The sequence below is a fragment of the Castor canadensis genome, chromosome 6 (assembly GCF_047511655.1).
Source record: "Castor canadensis chromosome 6, mCasCan1.hap1v2, whole genome shotgun sequence".
NCBI lineage: Eukaryota > Metazoa > Chordata > Mammalia > Rodentia > Castoridae > Castor > Castor canadensis.
In genome coordinates this window covers 137573505-137592260 of record NC_133391.1, presented here as the reverse complement: position 1 = coordinate 137592260, position 18756 = coordinate 137573505, and the positions used below count along the sequence as shown (strand labels likewise).

At 35.8% G+C, this 18756-nt stretch overlaps 1 protein-coding gene across 1 annotated transcript in view; it reads right to left on the bottom strand.

Annotated features, from left to right (window-relative positions):
• Hcn1 (hyperpolarization activated cyclic nucleotide gated potassium channel 1) overlaps nucleotides 1-18072 on the bottom strand; it is a 372019-nt gene extending 353947 nt beyond the window's left edge. The window contains exon 1 of the mRNA XM_074077511.1: nucleotides 17617-18072. Coding sequence (XP_073933612.1) covers nucleotides 17617-18008 — 392 coding nt within the window. The 5' untranslated portion in view covers nucleotides 18009-18072. The remainder of the gene's footprint in view (nucleotides 1-17616) is intronic.
• Nucleotides 18073-18756: the final 684 nt, after the last annotated feature.

Here is an 18756-nt window from a genome sequence, read left to right as displayed (position 1 = left end):
CAAGAATTTTCCAATTCTCCAGCATATGTATTGTTTTCCCTCTAATTCTATTTGAATTCAGTTTCTTTAAATTAATCCTATAGTTCTACACTCCGAATGAGTAATGGTTGTGTTTAAAGTCATTTGTTTTGGATGCATGATTCTCTGAGGCTGAGGGAGCAATCTCAGAGATACAGCCACTCTGGTTACAAGGGAATGACTTAGACATTTGAACATAAAACCCTGAGCACTGCTTCCTGCCTTTCTTAGCTGCCTTTTCTTCAGTAGATACAAAGTCTAACAATAACCTTAAATTTCAAAAGCAATTACAATCCATTTGTATTTCAATAAACTCAAATTTATAAGCTATATAACGCTTCTATACTAGTAGATTGTAACCTAATGAAAACCACTGATATTTTGTGTAGTAGCTGTCGCTCTTCAATATTTGTGGTTCAAGTTTTAAATCCTCTATTTCCAAATACCTCCCAAGGATTTCATTATGAGTACAGCTCTCATTGCTACTTTCATTTAACTATTTTGCTCACTTGGGACATAAGTGCTACCACTGAAGAGCTTGCAAAAATATATAATGAAAAGAAATTAAAGTGTGTTTAGGGAGAATTGTTTTCATTAGTACTTACATTTTCTGGTGGATTAAATTTAAGTAAAATCAAAAGGAGTCTTTGTACTTTTATTTTTTTACATGCCTGACTAAGTAAGTACATTGCTATTTTCAAGATTTACCCTTAACTATTTACTGTTAAATATTTATCTTTGGAAGAATAAATGAGCATCTGAGGTGAGAAGGCTTTAACACATAGGGTCTAATCTACTATGATGAATGAGGAATGAAGCTCTCAGAAAACTGTAGTGAATATTTGGCTAATAAACCACCATTTCCCACTTGAGATTCTCAGCTAAATAACTAGGCTGTGTATAGCTAGACCACACCAAAAAGTCTCTGAACAGGAAGGGAAATAATAAACAGAGTGCAGACAACTTACACAAGACAAAGTATCTGCAAACTATACATCATACAAGGGGCTAATATCAGAATATATAAGGAACTCCAAAAACTCAATGGCAATATATGAGTGAGTTGATTAAAAAAACCACAATAAACCTAGATAGATATTTCTCAAAAGTGCCAGTAAAGGCACAAAAAATACTTAAAATTACTAAGTATCAGACAAATACAAATGAAAACCACAGTGAAATACCACCTTACACCAATAAGAATGATATCAAAAAGACAAAAGATAAGTTATTGTCAAAGTCATGGATAAAAGTCAATCTATGCACACTATTGGTGGAAAAACAACATAGAAGCTCCTCAAAAAATTTAAACTAGAACTACTATATGACCCAGCAATCTCACTAATTGCAGCACTACTCACAATAACTAATAAATGAAAACAACCTTGGTGTTTATTCATGGATAAAGAATATCTGATACATATGCATGAGGAATATTATTCAGTCATAACAAAGAGAAATCCTGTCATTTGCAGCAACACAGAACTGGAGCACATTACATTAAGAAAAATAAGCCAGACACCAAGGATAAGTACCACATTATTGCACTCACATGTGGAATCTAAAAACTGTGATGTTACAGAAGGTGAGAGTAGAATGGTAGTCACCAGAGGCTGAGGGTGGAGAGAGTTGATCAGTGGGTACTAAGTTAAAAGAAAGAGATAAGAAGTTCTAGTGTGCCATTGTGCAGTATCTTGACTATAAATGGTGATAATGTATTGTGTATTTCAAAGGTTAGAAGAAAGAACTTCGAATGTTTCAACCATAAAGAAATGATAAATGTTTGAGGAGGTGGATATGTTACACCTGATTTAAACATTATACCTTGTGCACAGTTACCAAAAAATCACATGGTGCCTTATACATATGCATTTTTGCTTTCGTATGCCAGTTAAAATAAATTTAATAAGATATAAATTCTAAGAGAATATATTTTTATAAAGCCAGAGAAAAAGTCTGTGTCACTGCATCAGGATATGACAATGATACATTGAGGGACAATGTATCATGGTTAAGATCCTGCTCTGAGATGGATCCCTGCATCCAAACCTCAGCTTCTTCCCTTGCAAACTGTCTTAACACCGAACTTTTTCCAGAATTTGGTTCTCTCATCCGCAATTAGACACAACAAGTACCTTATCATCAAGTTACTCTAAGGACTCAGTGAGATAGCATGAATAAAGACACTTAGAATAGCGTCTAGCACATATTCAGAACTGATAGAGTAATGCTGCATTTTGACCATCTTTTGTATGATATCCCACTGACTGTGGCTTTTCCAGGTGTGACAGTTAAAACAATATTTTAGTGGCAATCCTTTAACCACCAAGTGAATGTAAAAGCAACTGTGACAAAGAGTGCTTAAATATTTACTTATTGTAGACATTTAATCCCATATGGAAGCATGCATTTTAAATGAAAGATATATTTTCTGTAAAGTTCCTCCTAACCCAGATAAAAACATAGAACCACCTCCTGTCTAGTTATTCGTTATGAGAGGAATCCAAATGTGTGGCTGTTCCTCAATGTAAGTATTTGATAAAAGAAAAAATGAAAAGTACAAAAAGCAAATAATTTATAATCATATTTAATGAAATCTATTCCTAAGAAGGAGTTCTATTTTCAACTGTCACTGTCTTATAATTGTTATCTTACATAGCTGTATTTCCTAGTCATTAAGTGTGTATAGCAGTATGTTCATGGTGGCTATGTCACAGATTTAAGAACACGTTCTGGTCATTATTATCACTTGCTGTTTGCCTGCAGCTAGTGCTCACATAATTAGGGCTGAATACGCTGAACTTTTAAAATTAAACCAAGCCTCTGGGAAGAATCATGGAAATAGATGGTTAAAGGACACTCAGGCAATTAACAAGCATGATAAAGTTAAAAAATTAAGATAGGAAAGTAGGTTAGGAACTTTTCTCTCTTTCTCAAGCATGGTTTGCTGATACAGAAGAAATATGCATCAGTTTTATTTTATATAGGAAAAATATACTAAGGCACTCCCCAGTTCAGTCAATAACTAAATTACTTTGCTATTTTACAGTGTATTTCTATCTCTTTTAAGTACACAATTCTGAAATAATTCTCCATATAATTAACTTTTAAAACAAAACTGAAAATCCTTTATGCTTTCTGGAATTGTAAAATTGTAATAATAGACTAAAAAAAGATTTAACTATTCAGTTTCTACAGAGATAACTTATCCCCAGAAATTTTTTTCTAAAGTATAGACAGGGGCAGTGTAAAGGAGAGGGTACTAGGGCATGAAGAGGATTGAAGTACATCATATATATATATGATATGTGTATATATATAATGTATATTTTATATATATTATATATAAAGACAGAGCATAATGAAACCCAACAAATACTGTTTAAAAAGGAAAAGGAGTGAGGGTTAAGGGTAATATAATACAAAGTAGCTGTACATATTTGTGGAATTATCATAATGAAACACTTTAATGTAGGCAAATAAAAAGATATAAGATAATATGTAAGAGAAACAGTTTATATCAAAGTATTATTTACTGAAAACTAAGTAGTAAACCCTCTTGAATTCTGAGTGGTGATTAAATACCAGAAATAAAATGCCATGGTTTTCCCTCATGGTACATTGTTACGTACAACTTCCCTGTCAGCATTCCATTTCCTAGAGTAAGGTGGATCCTCACATAACTTTTTCCTTTACTAGACTAACAATTGCTTGAAGGGCTATGACTTTGCTTTAATCTTTCCTGTATATTTGAAAAGACACTCAGCACTCAGAAAATATTTATTGAATGAATTTGTGTCTGTGATTTCATATTTTTTAATGAACCACTATTGTTTCTTAACTTGTACTTATATGTTAATCATTAACAGGATCAGAAAAAGAAACAGAAAATGGAATTTAATGTATATTAAACACTGACCAAATGTCAGACCTCACTGACATATTATTTTAGTAGCACAACATCCTTAAGGGAATTGACATTATTTTCTCAGACTCTAGAGTGTAGCTTCAAAGAAGGTGAACGTCTGTTTCAAAACACCAATAAATTGGGGGATAGCATGTGTCTTTCATCAAAAAGATGCAATGCCTGCTTTTGCTCTTGTTTGTTATTAGTAGCCATTGATGCTCAATGTCTAGATGCATTAAGTAGAGGTGGTAAAATCATAATTTTCTAATAGAATAACATTAAATTATTATGTTTACATGTTAGCTGAAATCATTTTATAAAGATTCCCTTTTTTGTCTTTTATTGCAGTACACATTTATTCAGAACACATACCAAGGGCTGGATAAATGCTTCATTCTTTCCTTTTACTTACCTGGGTATAAAATTAATGAATAGGGTTCCTATCACACTATAATCATTTCTACAGCTATATGAACCCAAGTTTAATCATCCAGTTGGTTTGAATTCATTGAAATTATTACCCTTTGTTGATGGCTATCCTTGGCTTCTTCAAAAAGGCTATTTATTCTTTTGGGCTATGACCCTAGAAATCCTTGATAACCCCTTTATTATTTGGTATGGCAAGTTGTTCATGGGTCCTTACATTTCCTGTCCCTACCAGAGATCAGTCAATTCTCCTCTTCAGATGAATGCTGACCTCTTATGCCAATACTACCCAGTTTCAGCCACTTTTTCAGCAAATATCTGTTTGCATGTGGAAAGTCCACCTGTCTCAATGTCTTTCAGGTGTCCTTGCTACTACTGCTTTCTTCTTCCTATACAGTAGTTCAAACCACACAGGTCTTTCAGTTGTTGAAGGTTTATTTCACCTTACTTATCCTTTAGGTTCACTGGATCATTTTTGATATAAAATAAGTTCAGGTTTGGTTGGTTGTTATGTTATGTTTTGCTACCTACTGAGTCTATTTTTATGTGCAAAATCTATGCTACCACCACTACTTTTTCAGACTCAAATCCTTTGAAAATTTGCTCTTTCCTTTTGAAAATTATGTAGCATTCAATTTTATTGTTTCAAGGTCTATGTTGTCTTTTCTATTAACTTTGTACAGGGCAAATTTAATGGTGTTTGCTCAGGGCATTTTTAGTTGTTTTATTTTTTTCTTTAAGTTTGGTGAATGCAATGAAAATAAACTTGGTTCCCATGGAGTTAAAATTCAAACTTAATCTTTCATAATATTGATTTGGTATTTTATTAATTGAACCTAGAGGGACATGGTGCTAATATCCCACCTCTGTGTAACTGGGATTTATTTTTCACTTTATTTTTGAATAAGCATACAGCAATAATATGAGTGGGGCTCATTATGATAATTCCATACATATATATGGTGTGCTTTGAACAAGCTCAGCCTCTGGGCTTTAAATGTGCATTGTTATATCAAACCACACAATTTCTTAAAGCAGAAAAAACAAAAATGATACTTACTGGAAGGTAATGTCATTCTCTTTAAATGTCATTGTGCAAAAGGATTTATGCTTAACTTTGTTGTGATTAGGCAAAGATTCACTCCAAAGGCAATGACATTTAAATAGTTTCCATAGGACAGAAAGAAGAATTCATCCCAAGTGTAACTCATTGACTGTTTACAGCAACCCAAAGTCCCTATGTTAAAATCTTAACTCCTAAGATGATGGTGTTGGAAGATGGGGCCTTTGGAAGGCAGTTAGGTCATTAGGATGGAACTTTCATAAATGGACTTAGTGTTCTTACAAAAGAAACCCCAAGAGATCTCTAGCCCCCTCCACCTTGCAAAGTTACAATGAAAAGATAGGGATCCACGAGAAAATGGCAATTCTTCAGACACAAATCTGTCAGCACTTTGATCTTGGCCTTCCCAGTTTCCAGAACTGTAAAATATGTATTTCTGTTGTTTGTAAGCCACCTATTCTATGGTATTTTATTAAAGCAGCCCAAATGGAAACATCAAAATATCTTCAACACATTTAAATCCAAAATGAAAAAGAATCTACATAAAAGAAGCATTATAATAAATGGAATTAACAAAAGTATGCATGCATGTTATTTTAAATTACTTTAAGTCTTCTTTCAAAATTCAGGTTTCTGTGAAGGAATTAAAAAGAAAATTAGACTTTTTAATTAGACTATAAATTAAAATATTCAGTATTTTATAGGGGCAGGACATAGAGAAATATATACTCTTGTTGCAGGAAAATGTATAAAAAGCCAAGATTGAGTATAATAGTGCCAAAATTCTCTTCATTTATTCAAATTTGCTAAGAGCCTATTTTGTGGCATGTGTATTTCTAGGCTTCGAACTATAGTAATTAAAATGATTAAAAAAAATCTTTACCCTACTGAGGCTTAAATTCTTAAATGAAGGTCAATAAAAAATAAGCAAAATAAATAAACAAAAATACTATGATAAATTGTAATGAGATCAATGAAGAAAAAGCAAGGCTGAGATATGGGAGATAACTAATAAAGCAGAGACTTAGAACAGGGTTGAAATGCGCAACTATAAAAATTCTATAGGGATCATCATCATTTCCATACTGTATTTTTTCTTTAAGATAATCTACTAAACTATAAATTTCAATAATTCTATATATGGGGTCAAAGTGACCTTTAGAAATGTTGTAACAATTTACACAGCCTTTGGAGTGATGCAGAAATATTAGTAAATAATTCATTAATTTGCTAATATTTTTCTAGGAATTATGATTTCAGTTATTTTTTATCATTTACATTTTTTTTTGCTGTACAAGAGCCTCAGCTTGCTAGGTAGGCATCCTACCACTTGAGTCACTCCACCAGTCTTACCATTTACAAATTTAAATATAACATTGGATTTAACTTTGCTGTAAGATGATTAAAAATTATTTTACTCTATTTTAGTTGGTTAACACTATTTTCCCAATTTCAAATTTGGGTATCTAGTTTACAGTTTGGGGTTTGGTTGTCAGTGGCACTATTTTCTGTTACACAGCCTTAATCATAGTTGTTGACATATAGGAAAGTTACTGATATATTTATTATAATTATCTTATAGTCAGTCATCTTATTGAACTTTTCAGTTAACTCTGCCATTAATCAGTTGGTTTATTCATCGTTTCAAAGGCAAATGATATTTACTACTCTCCTCTCTCGTCAAGTGTACTTCTGGTTATAATTTTGGGCTTTATTGCAAATACTGACCTCCAAAACAAATCCTTTCTATTCAATTACTGATGACCAGGTATCTAGCCTCAAAACTGACTACTTAGTTGACAGGAAATTCTTCTTCTCAAGGCAAGACATTCTGGAGGCAGCTCTAATTCTAAAATTGCTTGTTCAAGCAAAACTGTGTCCTTGTATCTTGCCTACATTGATTTTCAGTGTCTCTACTTATGGTTCTCAATGCTAGCTAGTTAAAGAAGTCTTAACATGGAGCCCAAAAGTATATGTGAAAGAAAGGAAACACAAACCTCCTAAAGTCAGAGACAAAATATTGTGAATACATGCACTTTTCCATGGCAGAAGTCCCACAACTTTAATTTGATTCTTGGAGTAGTCTATGAATTTGGAATCCTAACAGACTAATACAAATGAGTAGCAATGAATATTTAATATAATCAACATTAATAGTCAATAAAATTTTGAAATTATTCACATTGTACAATAGACAGTCATAGCAAAATGCTTATAGCATATACCTGTATTTTATATATTAAAATTTTAATCTTAGACAATATCTCATTCTTTAGTCTTCTTAATTCACTCACATTGTTATTCAACAAAATTACTAAGTTTATGACTCAGAACAAGAATTTTTAAAAAATATTTCTTAAACAATGAATAACTCTTCCATAGAAAAAGTAAGGAATGTTTGTTCTCCCTATTTAAACTAGTCATATCACTTTCATTTTTTAACCTATGCTCATGTCTCAAACAATTAAATATATTTTTTAATATGGAATATTCTCTTTTTAAAAAATAACAAGACTAAAATATTTTTGCGGCAGTGATAAGTGACATCTGTTCTAGAAATGATGTAAGAAAGATTTTAAAACCCATTCTGTCAAATTTACAATATTTTTCAAATTCTTAAATTCTATTTCTCAATAATTATTTTTCATACACTATTAAATATAATGACAAAAAAGAGAAGGAAGGAATTTAGCAGGTTATGACTCATCTTATTTGGCTCATATATAACATTTAATTGTTTTACAATGAGATCCCAAATGGTTTAACTGTGCCATTTCTGATGAAAATGAAGATTAACAGGAAGGAGTACATGCAACTCAGTGTCATTAGAATTTCCCTGAAATCTATTTCCAAAGGTTCAATACTGTAGCATTCTATACCAATTTAGAAAGCCAAACTAATTTTGAAAATTTTTCAGGAAGAGGATATATTCAAAGTTTCTCAATGCAAATTGCTCCATGAGTACACTTCTTTTACATCGCATGCATAAAACATGTCATTGCACAACAGGGGTTCTGATGCCCAGTCTTCTACAAAAGTAGAAAAGAAAAGGCAACATGTCTTACATGGCTCTTCCTGCACATAGGTATTTGCATAATAAATTTTGAAAATTCTCAGACTATGTACTTTAAGGAATATTTTCTTTTCTTAAATAATTCAGATACCTTAATTCTATTTTACTTTTACTTCCATAATAATAACTAACACTGAAGTACCATTAAGTGCAGAGCATAATTTTTAGCACTACACAGGAAAGTTTATAAAATATGTATCTTCTTAACAACCCTATGAGATACATGTATCACTTTCCTCACTCTATAATTGAGGAAATTGAGACCAAGTTACTATGATGGTGGAGTCAGGATTTTTAGCCAACTAGTTCATAATAGAACTATATTTCATCTCAAAATAGTATACGGCCATAGTTGTTTTTCATGTAAAATAGTATTAAAGGTTTATAAGAACATATAAGCCCTGTCCCATTATCTTAATTTTACATATTCACTTCCCAAATTCAACAACCCTATTAGTTTCCTTTAGTATTTAACTCATATTTCTAAGGGAAATCAATTTATCAACTTTAAACATTATCTGCTAGCTCCAATTATAAAAGATGAGGATTTAGTTATCTTACACCAAACAACCCACAATTACCTTTCTTCTGCCCACTCAAGATAATTGGGCTATCATCTTTGCTTCAAACATGACCAGATAAGTATTATTTACACAAACCACACACACAACACTATGTCTCACTGTGATTATCTTCTCCTTTTTTACACACCTTTATATCATTACAAAGTTAGTAAAGATTCTTTGTTATTTTCTTGCATTCTATGAGCTCTACAACTACTTATATGAAAGTCAGGGATATCACAGTCATGTAACTTATGGGACTGTTACCACTTCTTCATATGTAACTTTCTCTTTGGAAAGTTTTAAAACATTTTTACTGACACATTGGTGTCCAAATCTTCCCTGTGCCACTCATTGGTGGGATCTTTTTCTTCGATGGTGCTGAGTACTCCGTCTCTCAGAACACACATTTTAGTTGCTGGTATCTGGAAATTTTTCCTTACAGTGTCTCTAATTCCAAATGCCTATTTCCAGTCATTGTTTTATCCTGAAACACTTTCTAGTAGCTTTTTAACCTTATGAATTAATCCTTTATTTTCCTATAGTTCCTTCTATTTTCTAGTTTCTTTTCTTTACTTGCCTTAATTCTGCAATGCTTCCAAGACATTATCTGCTAACTCATTCAATCTACAAGCTCTTTCTTAATCTCTGGCCATTCTTTTATCACGTACTATCCCTGTATAGATAAAATATCTTTCTGAGGATATCGGGCACAGAGTATTTTTATAATGTCATTTTTCTTATCACAATACCTCTCACTTTTGTTTTGCTATTTTATTTAGTCTTTTTCCTTCATGATGGAGACTGTTATCAACAGTCTAGCAAAATTTGCTTTTTCAGTTCATATTAAACAATGGAATACCAAAAAATTAATTATAGTCTCCACTACATATGTGAGGTCTTTGACACAGCAATTAGCCAATAAGGACTTTTTTAATCAGAAGACTCTAAAATGTGTCCCATTAGAGATATTTTTCTCCAATTTCCTGCCTGGGTAGAATTGACCTGACTCCAGGCATTCTAATGTCAGCACTGAGAGTTCTGCACTCAGTAAGGAAACCCTTGTTTAATCTCTTTTAACCTGGATTTCCCTGAACTATTTCTTAACTGGTATATCCTAGTCCCGACTCTTCTGGGGTTCAAAAAATGAAAGACTGTGAAAGAGGAACAATTTCTCTGCCATTTTTCTATTTTGCAAAAACACAATCTCTTATTCTCTGTTCTTTCTTTCTTCTACTAGTCTAGAAAGAGGAAGAATAAATGATTAGGTTTAATCCTTCATGTTTCCCTGAAGAGTTGGAGAATTATTTATACTGGCAGTCATGTTTTTTACTGAAGTGACAGAATTAAGATTCAAAAAGAACTGAATTCCTGGCCCAGTTCTTCCTATCTATGTCACCACATTCATGCTACTTACGTTCTCTGCCATTTTGCCTATTCACTGGCATATTTAGCAGGAAAATATAATATTTTAGCACAGAGTTGCAGGTGACAGCTCAAAAGGAATGCCAGGTATTGCTATAGGGAAAGAAAAAGCTTTCAGTGCTTTTATCTGTATTTATTAACTCTAAGATTACATGTGCACATGTAATCTGATGCCTGGTTAAAAACTGATTCTTATATACAGCAGTATCACTTCTAAGAGAAATGAAAATACATCTCTTCACAAAAACTTGAACAATGGCATTCACATCAGCATTACTCATAAGGCTAAAATTTAGATTCAACCCTCATGTCTATCAACTGATGGATGGATAAATCACATATGGAACACCCATTACATTCAATTGTAAAATAGTGTTCAGCAAAAAAAAAAAAAAAAAACGGGGGAGAGAAATAAGGTACTGATGCACATTCTACTATAGATGAATCCTAAAAAGCATTATGCTAACTTAAAGAAGCCAGTAACAAAACCTATGTGTTATATGATTCCACTAATCTAAAATGCCCACAATAAGTTTAAAAATAAAACCATAGAGACAGAAAGTAGATTCGTGGTTGTTAGGGTTGATAGGAAAAATGAGAAGAGAGACATGAAACTATTAATGAGTATTGGGTCATAACGTATCCTAAAATCAATTGCAATGGTTATATAACTGTGAATGTACTAAAAACATTGAATTTTATACTTCAACTGGGTGAGTTATATGGTATATGAACTACCTCAAAACAAATTGTTGAAAACCCATCTATGAAAGCTGGACAGGAAAAGCTTATGTGCATTTTTACAGCATTTGGGAAGGTAAAACAAGTAAGATTGACAAAGGAGCAGAACTTAAATTCCAGTGGTAGGACACACATGAAAATAATTATAAATTCTGAGGAAACAAGAGACATGGATAGAAAATAAGGTGATCATTAGCTCATAATGATGATCTAGATTACCTAGATCATAATGATTAAACTAAACTCTACATGGGAGTAAAAGTAGTGATGTGGAGTGATGGAAAGTGAGAGAAGAATTTTCAGACAACGGGATTTGATGGCACATCAAAAACCTTCATGGCAAGGGAACTCATCTGGTTCTAGGAGATGAAATTTTACCTAAGTAGCTACATAACCATGCTAGAGGGAAAGAGTAGCATGTGAGAGGTTTTATAGGTTATGATTTTGCAATTATGCAGCATCTTGAGGCTCACAGAAGTTTTTTTGTCAAATACATTCTACAGAAATGGTAAGACACTTAAGGATTTTAAGCAGCATAGTGATATTATTAGATTTGCATTTTAAGATCACTCCTGTCTACCTCATGGTAGGGATGGAGCACAATGTCGACCATCTGTCCTAAAACAGCCTGTGCATTATCTTAACATGAATGTCATCCTCAGAGAAACTACATCATTCTTGTCATTTTAAAAAGTGTCTTATCTGGTGTTAGAATTAACAGGTAAAATCAGTATGTTTAGAATCTCTAAAATGATCATAGCTAGTAAATCCATTCCCTGAATTTTATCCAGAATACAATAAAAACTAATGCACAAAATGTTTGCTACAGCACTATTTATAATAACTAACTATTGGAAACAAAGCTAAATGTCCAAAAAATATAAATAGTTGATAATTCTCTGTGTGTAGAATTAGATTTTTGAGTTCTTCAGAGTCTTAGCTAAATAAAATCAGGTTGATGCAAATAAGATTGCCAAGCTGCAAATTTAGAGCATGTATAATTTTGCTTCTTTGCTTTATCTGAATTGCCAATTATTAGCTGAAATAGAAGAATGTTATAAGGAAATTAATTAAAAAGCTTGAAAGGGTCATGAAATCAGTTTTATCAGCCAAAGTTGGGTGAAGTTATCAGATAAATGCTTAGCTCTTAAAAAATTCAAGCTCTAAATTTATGTTTACATACACATAAATATATATCTATGTCTCTTGAGTAGTGTCTATCACACATGCACCACACACACACACACGATTTATGGAACTATAAGAGTTTGTTTCGCAAAAACAGAAAATTCCAGGATGCACCTGTGATTTTTTTTCTGGAAGACTAATGGTAAGTTGTAGATCAAAATGCCTTCTCAAGAAAATTATTTTTAGAAAGAAAATTACTTAGTCTAAGTGAAATAGAGTTTTTCCTAGCACATGCAGTTTTTGTCTTCATTACTACTACCTCTGCTCCTAAAATACATGGTGTCAGCCTAATTCATACTCTGCCACTTCTTTACACAAAATGATAAAATGAAAATTCATCATAGACCCTGAAAATGAAATGTTCAGCATTCTTCATGCAGTGCTAATGATCTTCCATAATTTGTACTGTCCTTACAAGACTCTATTTTTGAAAGTCTTCATCCTAAACCTAGTATCTATCCATGAGCATTGAAGTAAATTATCTGTGAAACACAAAAATCACACTCAGGATGGCAAGATGCTCACTTGAAAATCTCAAGTACATTTTATTGGTCTCATGCTCATTTTGGGACACAGGTTCACTGAGTGGAATAGCAAAGAATTATGGATTTTTTTCTGCTGTTTTGATTTGTGGCTTTTGATTAAGCAGCTTTTATTTAATTCAATGTAGTTAATTGATCCCAGATGAGTAATATGTCTATCCAATGCCCTTAAATTTCTTTCATTACTCAACAAACAAGTTCACAGATACATATCCACATATCTAAAAATAATTGGTTTAGTGTATCTGTCCACTGGTTTTCAATTTATAACAAGTCTTCAAGAGAAGGTTTAAAGGGAAATTCACTCAGGAAAAAATTACAACCACCTTGTAATATACTAATAGTGTCATATTACTATAATATTTATCAAATGAAATTTAGTAGTGAAACATTTGCTAAAATTTTATTTTGTATAGTAAGAAAAGGTAAATTAATAAATTTGTCCCTTTAAATCTTTCAGATAATTTCACTTTAGTTAGGTCTAACAGTTGTTAGAGCTACTAAGAGAAACTTAACTAAATGTTGAGACACAAGAAAACTCACCTAACATAGAAAAAAATAAATAAATCCTTATGGCTTATTTTGGCTCTGTTATTACGGAAAACAAAAGATGCATTTCTGGGAGAATACAGAGTGCATTCAGCACAAAAATAATACAACAATAGGCTAATTTGACCATAAATCTCAGAAGGTCCAGCTTCTTGTGAGAAGCTCCTGGAAACAAATGGTCTCTCTATGACAAACTGTAGAGTATGAGTGAAGCCTCCCTTCCTTAATGAACACATCAGTGATCTCTGACATCAGTACAGTTGGATCCATTCTGAGGCAGAAATGAGAGCCAGGAGTGGCAGTATCTTCAGGAAGTGCCTCCCATCTCTAGCATAGTAAGCTTTCCACACAGTCACACTAATGATAAAAAAGAAGTGAAGGAAATAAAAAGTCAAGACACAAAATCTCCCCCACCTTGCTAATTAATGAGAGGCAAGGTATCAGATGGCAACTGTAGAGAATAGGAGCATTACTTTTTTAAAAAGTCCTTATGTAAGCATGATCCAACAAAATAATGTCAGAATCCTAAGTGGCAAATGCTCTGTGATAAATTCTTCCAAGGTAAATTATGTTCATGATAAAAGTCATCCATTGGGCCTGGAATACAGTTCAGTGGTAGAGCACTTGCCTAATGTGCACAAGGCCCTGGATTGAATCCCCAGCACAACATACATGCACAAAAATCATCCACAAAAGCATTCTAAACATTCTTTCAATCTATTTGAATAATTATATCATAACTACCAACTGGCTGTAAAAGCACAATACTTGGCCAGTGTCAAATTTTTACTAAAAGAACAAAAAGTAAAATTTTAACTACTAAACATAAAATCATTATTAGTAACCTCAAAATATCCATACTTGATGCTGAAATTTAATGTCTGTGTTATTCATGTAAAATTCAGTAAGGTCCAAAACTTGTTTTTTTAAATAATGTATTTTCCATGTCTGTGTTCTTATGTATCATAGCATAAACAAAAACAAGAACTTTTTTTATGAAGTTCTCTAGCTTCCACCCAGTTATTTTTTACAGTAACAATATTATTGAACTGCTCCTACTCCCTGAAGGTTTCTAACCTCATCCTCTCCTGAGAAAGAAGGAAAATGCAGTGTCTCTGCCCTACTTACACCAGAGGTAAGAGAAAACTACCTGCCAGACACAGCAATAGCACTCTTGGGCTCTGGCTGGTGAAAGAGGCACCAGCTAGCTCTCTGGGACTCTCAGCAGGAACCCAGCCCTGCCCCTAGAGGAAAGTGGAAAGGAACAAACCTCAGGAATCATCCTGTGAAGGGAAACTAGAACATTTCCACAGTGTTAATGTCACAGAATGCCCTGGGGTAAAGGGTCATGCTACACTCAGCAGTGCAGGGTTGAGCGACAAGCACACAGTAAACTGCCAGATCATGCAAAGACTTACTGAAGGTGTCAAGGAAAAAATCCTCTGTATACCTTCACTTCCAATATCCATCCCCCTTCCATGGAAAAGTATTCCTACATGTCACTTCTGCAATTACTAAATGATTAATAAGCTTAAGTTTGGCATTTCAGAAATTATAATAAAGCATCCTGAGTATCTTCTAGAAAGGGCTGATGTGAGTGAGCATGATCACAAACATTTCCGGTATTGATTATAAACATATTGATTTACCTGCAGAAAAAAAAAATTACTGCCAGAATTTTGTCTGTCACAGTCCTGCTTCTTTTACACTATGTTATGCTGACATGTTATAGGTTTGGGAAAATCTTGTATCAGTATTCACATTATACATAAACATTAATGACATAATAATAAGATGTAAATGTTTTCTGAATGTAAATAAATATATGATTACTTCTTTAGTTGGTTGTTTTACAAAAGCAGTGTACACTGTAATTGTGACTTTCAAATACTATCTTTTCAGCTATCCACTAGTTTGAAAAATCTAAATAATAATGATTGTTTAATTTATGTCTGCCACTTTCTTTTTTTCCCATTCATACAAAAGAAAATTAAATATGTACATTGGAGTTTGTTTAGAGTATTAGCTCACTTTTAAGTGAGCTCTCATTTCTTTGAAATGCATGATACAATTGAATCACTACCTGATTACAATTTCTTCCTTTGTTCAGTACCAATGCTTGTTTTTTAAAGAGCTATTTTGTCTCACAAGACTTCCTTGGGAAAATGTAGAAAGTCCATAAATTTCATGAATGTCATACATTCACAAGATTTAGACACACTGTTCTGATTCCTGAAAGGAGGTCCTTTATTTTTATCAAGTAAGTGAAAAAAAGTTTAATTATTTGATATTTGCTACCATTTTGAAAAAGCATCATCCTTTCACGTGGCTGAAGAAATAAAAGTACATAATCATTTAACTTTAGTGAAATGAAGTAAATGAAGTTCAGTACTTTATTTACATTATGATTGAATATTATATACTTCTGGAAATATCACACCCTCATTTTTGTTATTAAGACTAGAGAGTGTTTTCACGTAAATTTTTCCTTTAAAAAAGTGAAAAAATTAAATAAATACTGTAATATGAGTTACAACGTATTTCCATAGGGTACTGAAGAAGACATGGCATTTTACACTTGATTCCAAAACCTTTAACGTTCTAAAGAGTATAACAACGGAGTTTGTCTCAGAACAAAGCCATTTATAACTTCACTTCTGTTAAGTGTCTTCTTAGTGAAGGAAACATATTTGATTATTTAGCAGGCTCTTTTGGTATAAACAATCTATAAACTCCAAGATCTGGACAATAAATGTCATTAGACCTTCCTATGTGTTTTTGCAAAGAAGTATTTTAATACTAAACACTTCCTAAAATTCACTCGCTCTATGCATGAATCACAGAGGCTGCTCACTTCTGAGAAGATAAATATCTTAGGGAAGGAAAAGCCACTCGCCCAGAGTCTTTGTTTAGCAGGACTATGGATTTCCACTGCTAATAACATTCAGAACTCTGGACAGCTCCCTTTAAGGAGTGCAGTTTAAGCCAATTTCCTTAGTTTCTGAACACACAGCTCAAAGTGATGCTTTTTATTGCATGTTTGTTTGCTGCTTAGAAAGAGCCTATTAGTATTTTCAGCATGCACATATGCTTCAGTTGAATATTTTTTCATGGTTTTCGAACGAGTTCAGTTAAACAAATAAGTAAGTATCACCAGAGTTACTAGTTTTGGATACTTAAAGGGGAAGTTCAGCCCTGTTCAACAGCTAACAACGCGTCTGCATGATGTGGGTGTGCGTACGATAATAAGAGGATTATTTTGCGACCTTCATCTGACAATCTCTAAACGTGCTGATAACCGAATGAGTGTTGGGGCTACAAGTAAGATCAGGAAACATTTTAATTTTCTTTCCCCAAAGCAGAGTTCTCCTGCTGACAATTCTTCTGCTCTTCCTTCCGAGCTGGGAACCACGAAAGCGACTTTTTTTTTTTAATAGACTTGGACTCAAGGTCAAGTAAGGGTGTCGTTCTATTTCGGGAAGGGGTCTCTGGAAACGACTCTTCTCTGTTTCAGGACCTGGAGGCTTCCTGTCATGCTGTCTCCCAGCCTGGCCACTGAGCCTTAAGTCGGAGACTATCCAAGCGCAAATCACCCTTCCTGTGCTTGCCAGCACTACTGGGAAGAAATGCAGAAAAGGAAGGCTCCGAGTGCCTCTCAGCATAAGAACAACATATTAACAGTCCCCAAGGGCGAGCAGGGCTGCCACAGCTAGGACCTGTGAGTCACTGTCGCCTGCCATACACCCATCTTCACCTGAACCCCAGAAGAGTCTACCCTTTGGAGGGGAGCGACCTCAGGAAGAGTGTTTGCCCTTTTGCTTACACACCCATCTCCCAAGTAAAAGTTTCCCAGGCACAACTTAGCATCCTCCCAGTCTGGGGTTACCATGGCCTTCATCCTCCCAGATCTGTCCCCAAAGTTCCCCGGGGCTAGGGGAGAAACAGGAACTCGTCACTCACGTCCTTCCTCGGTGGGAACTAGTTGCAGAAGAGGGAGCCCGTTCCTCTGCCTGCACCCTCCCTCCCTCGGGGTCCCCAGGACGCCCCCTCCCAGGACCGGGAAGGGTGCTGGATGTTGGGCGCTCCTGCGGAGGAGCCGGGGCGGCGACGGGAGTCCTCACCTGAAGTCACTGTAAGGGTGGATGATCCAGAAGCCTGCAGTTTTAACCCTTTCCTGCTCCTTCTCCACCGCCTTCTGGCTCCCGAACATGCGGAGGGAGAATTTGTTGACCCCCGGCTGCAGCATGGAGGTGAACTGGCGCTGCATAAAGCCGTACTGCCGCCGGGGCTCGGCATCCTCGAAGCTCCCCGCGGGCTCCTCGCCGCCGCCGTCCACCTTGAAGCACACGGAGTTGCCGTGCTCCTTGACGCCCACCCCACCGCCCCCCGGCGGGGTCCCCAGGCGCTTGTCGGCCGCTGGCCCCGCGCCCGTCGCGGGCGCCTTGGCGGGGAAGACGCTGTTGCCATCGTCCCGACTGTTGGACGAGGAGTTGGGCTTGCCGCCTCCTTCCATGCCCGGAGGACGCGGCCGGCGACCGCACGGGTTCCAGACTCGCGCGGGGGCGCGACGCCGAGGGGGCCGGGGCCCGAGCCGGCTGCCCGCGAGCCCGGCTGCCCGTCGCGGCGGCGGCGGCGGCGGCGGCTGCTTCCCGCCCGCGCCGCTGCTCGCTGCGCGCCTCGCTCCCGCCGCCGCCGCTGCCCTCAGTGGCTGCGCTCCCGGCTCCGCGGCGCCTGGAGCTCCTGTTGAGGCTGCCTGCCGGAGCCAGCGAGCGAGCGAGCGAGCGAACGAGCGAGCGGGGCGAGGCTCGCTCAGCTCGCTCAGCTCAGCGCATCGCAGCGCCCGCGCGCCAGCGCCTCCCCTCGGCCGCCCTCTGCTGGCCGGAAAGCGCCTCTCCCCACCCGCCCGCACGGCGCGCTCGCTCGCTCGCTCACTGACTAGGGCGGTCTCCACCTCTGCCCAGCGTGTGACATTGAACTAGGAGCCCTTGAGACATGAATCTGTACGTGTTGGACAGACTCGCTTACTCTGGGTGTGTGTGTTTGCGCCAAAGGTGGGAGGGAGTGGACGAGAGAGAGAGAATATGAATGAGCTGAAGGTAGGGAGTTGTGCTCGTTCAAAAGAAACAGACACCCTAAAACTCATGGAGACATCTTCTGAACGCCTGTTTGAATGACGTTACAGATGGGGAAAGAGAATCAGGTTAACTCTGCTGGAAATCCACTTGTAAAACTAGAAGAACATAAGAAAGCGACGTTTGACA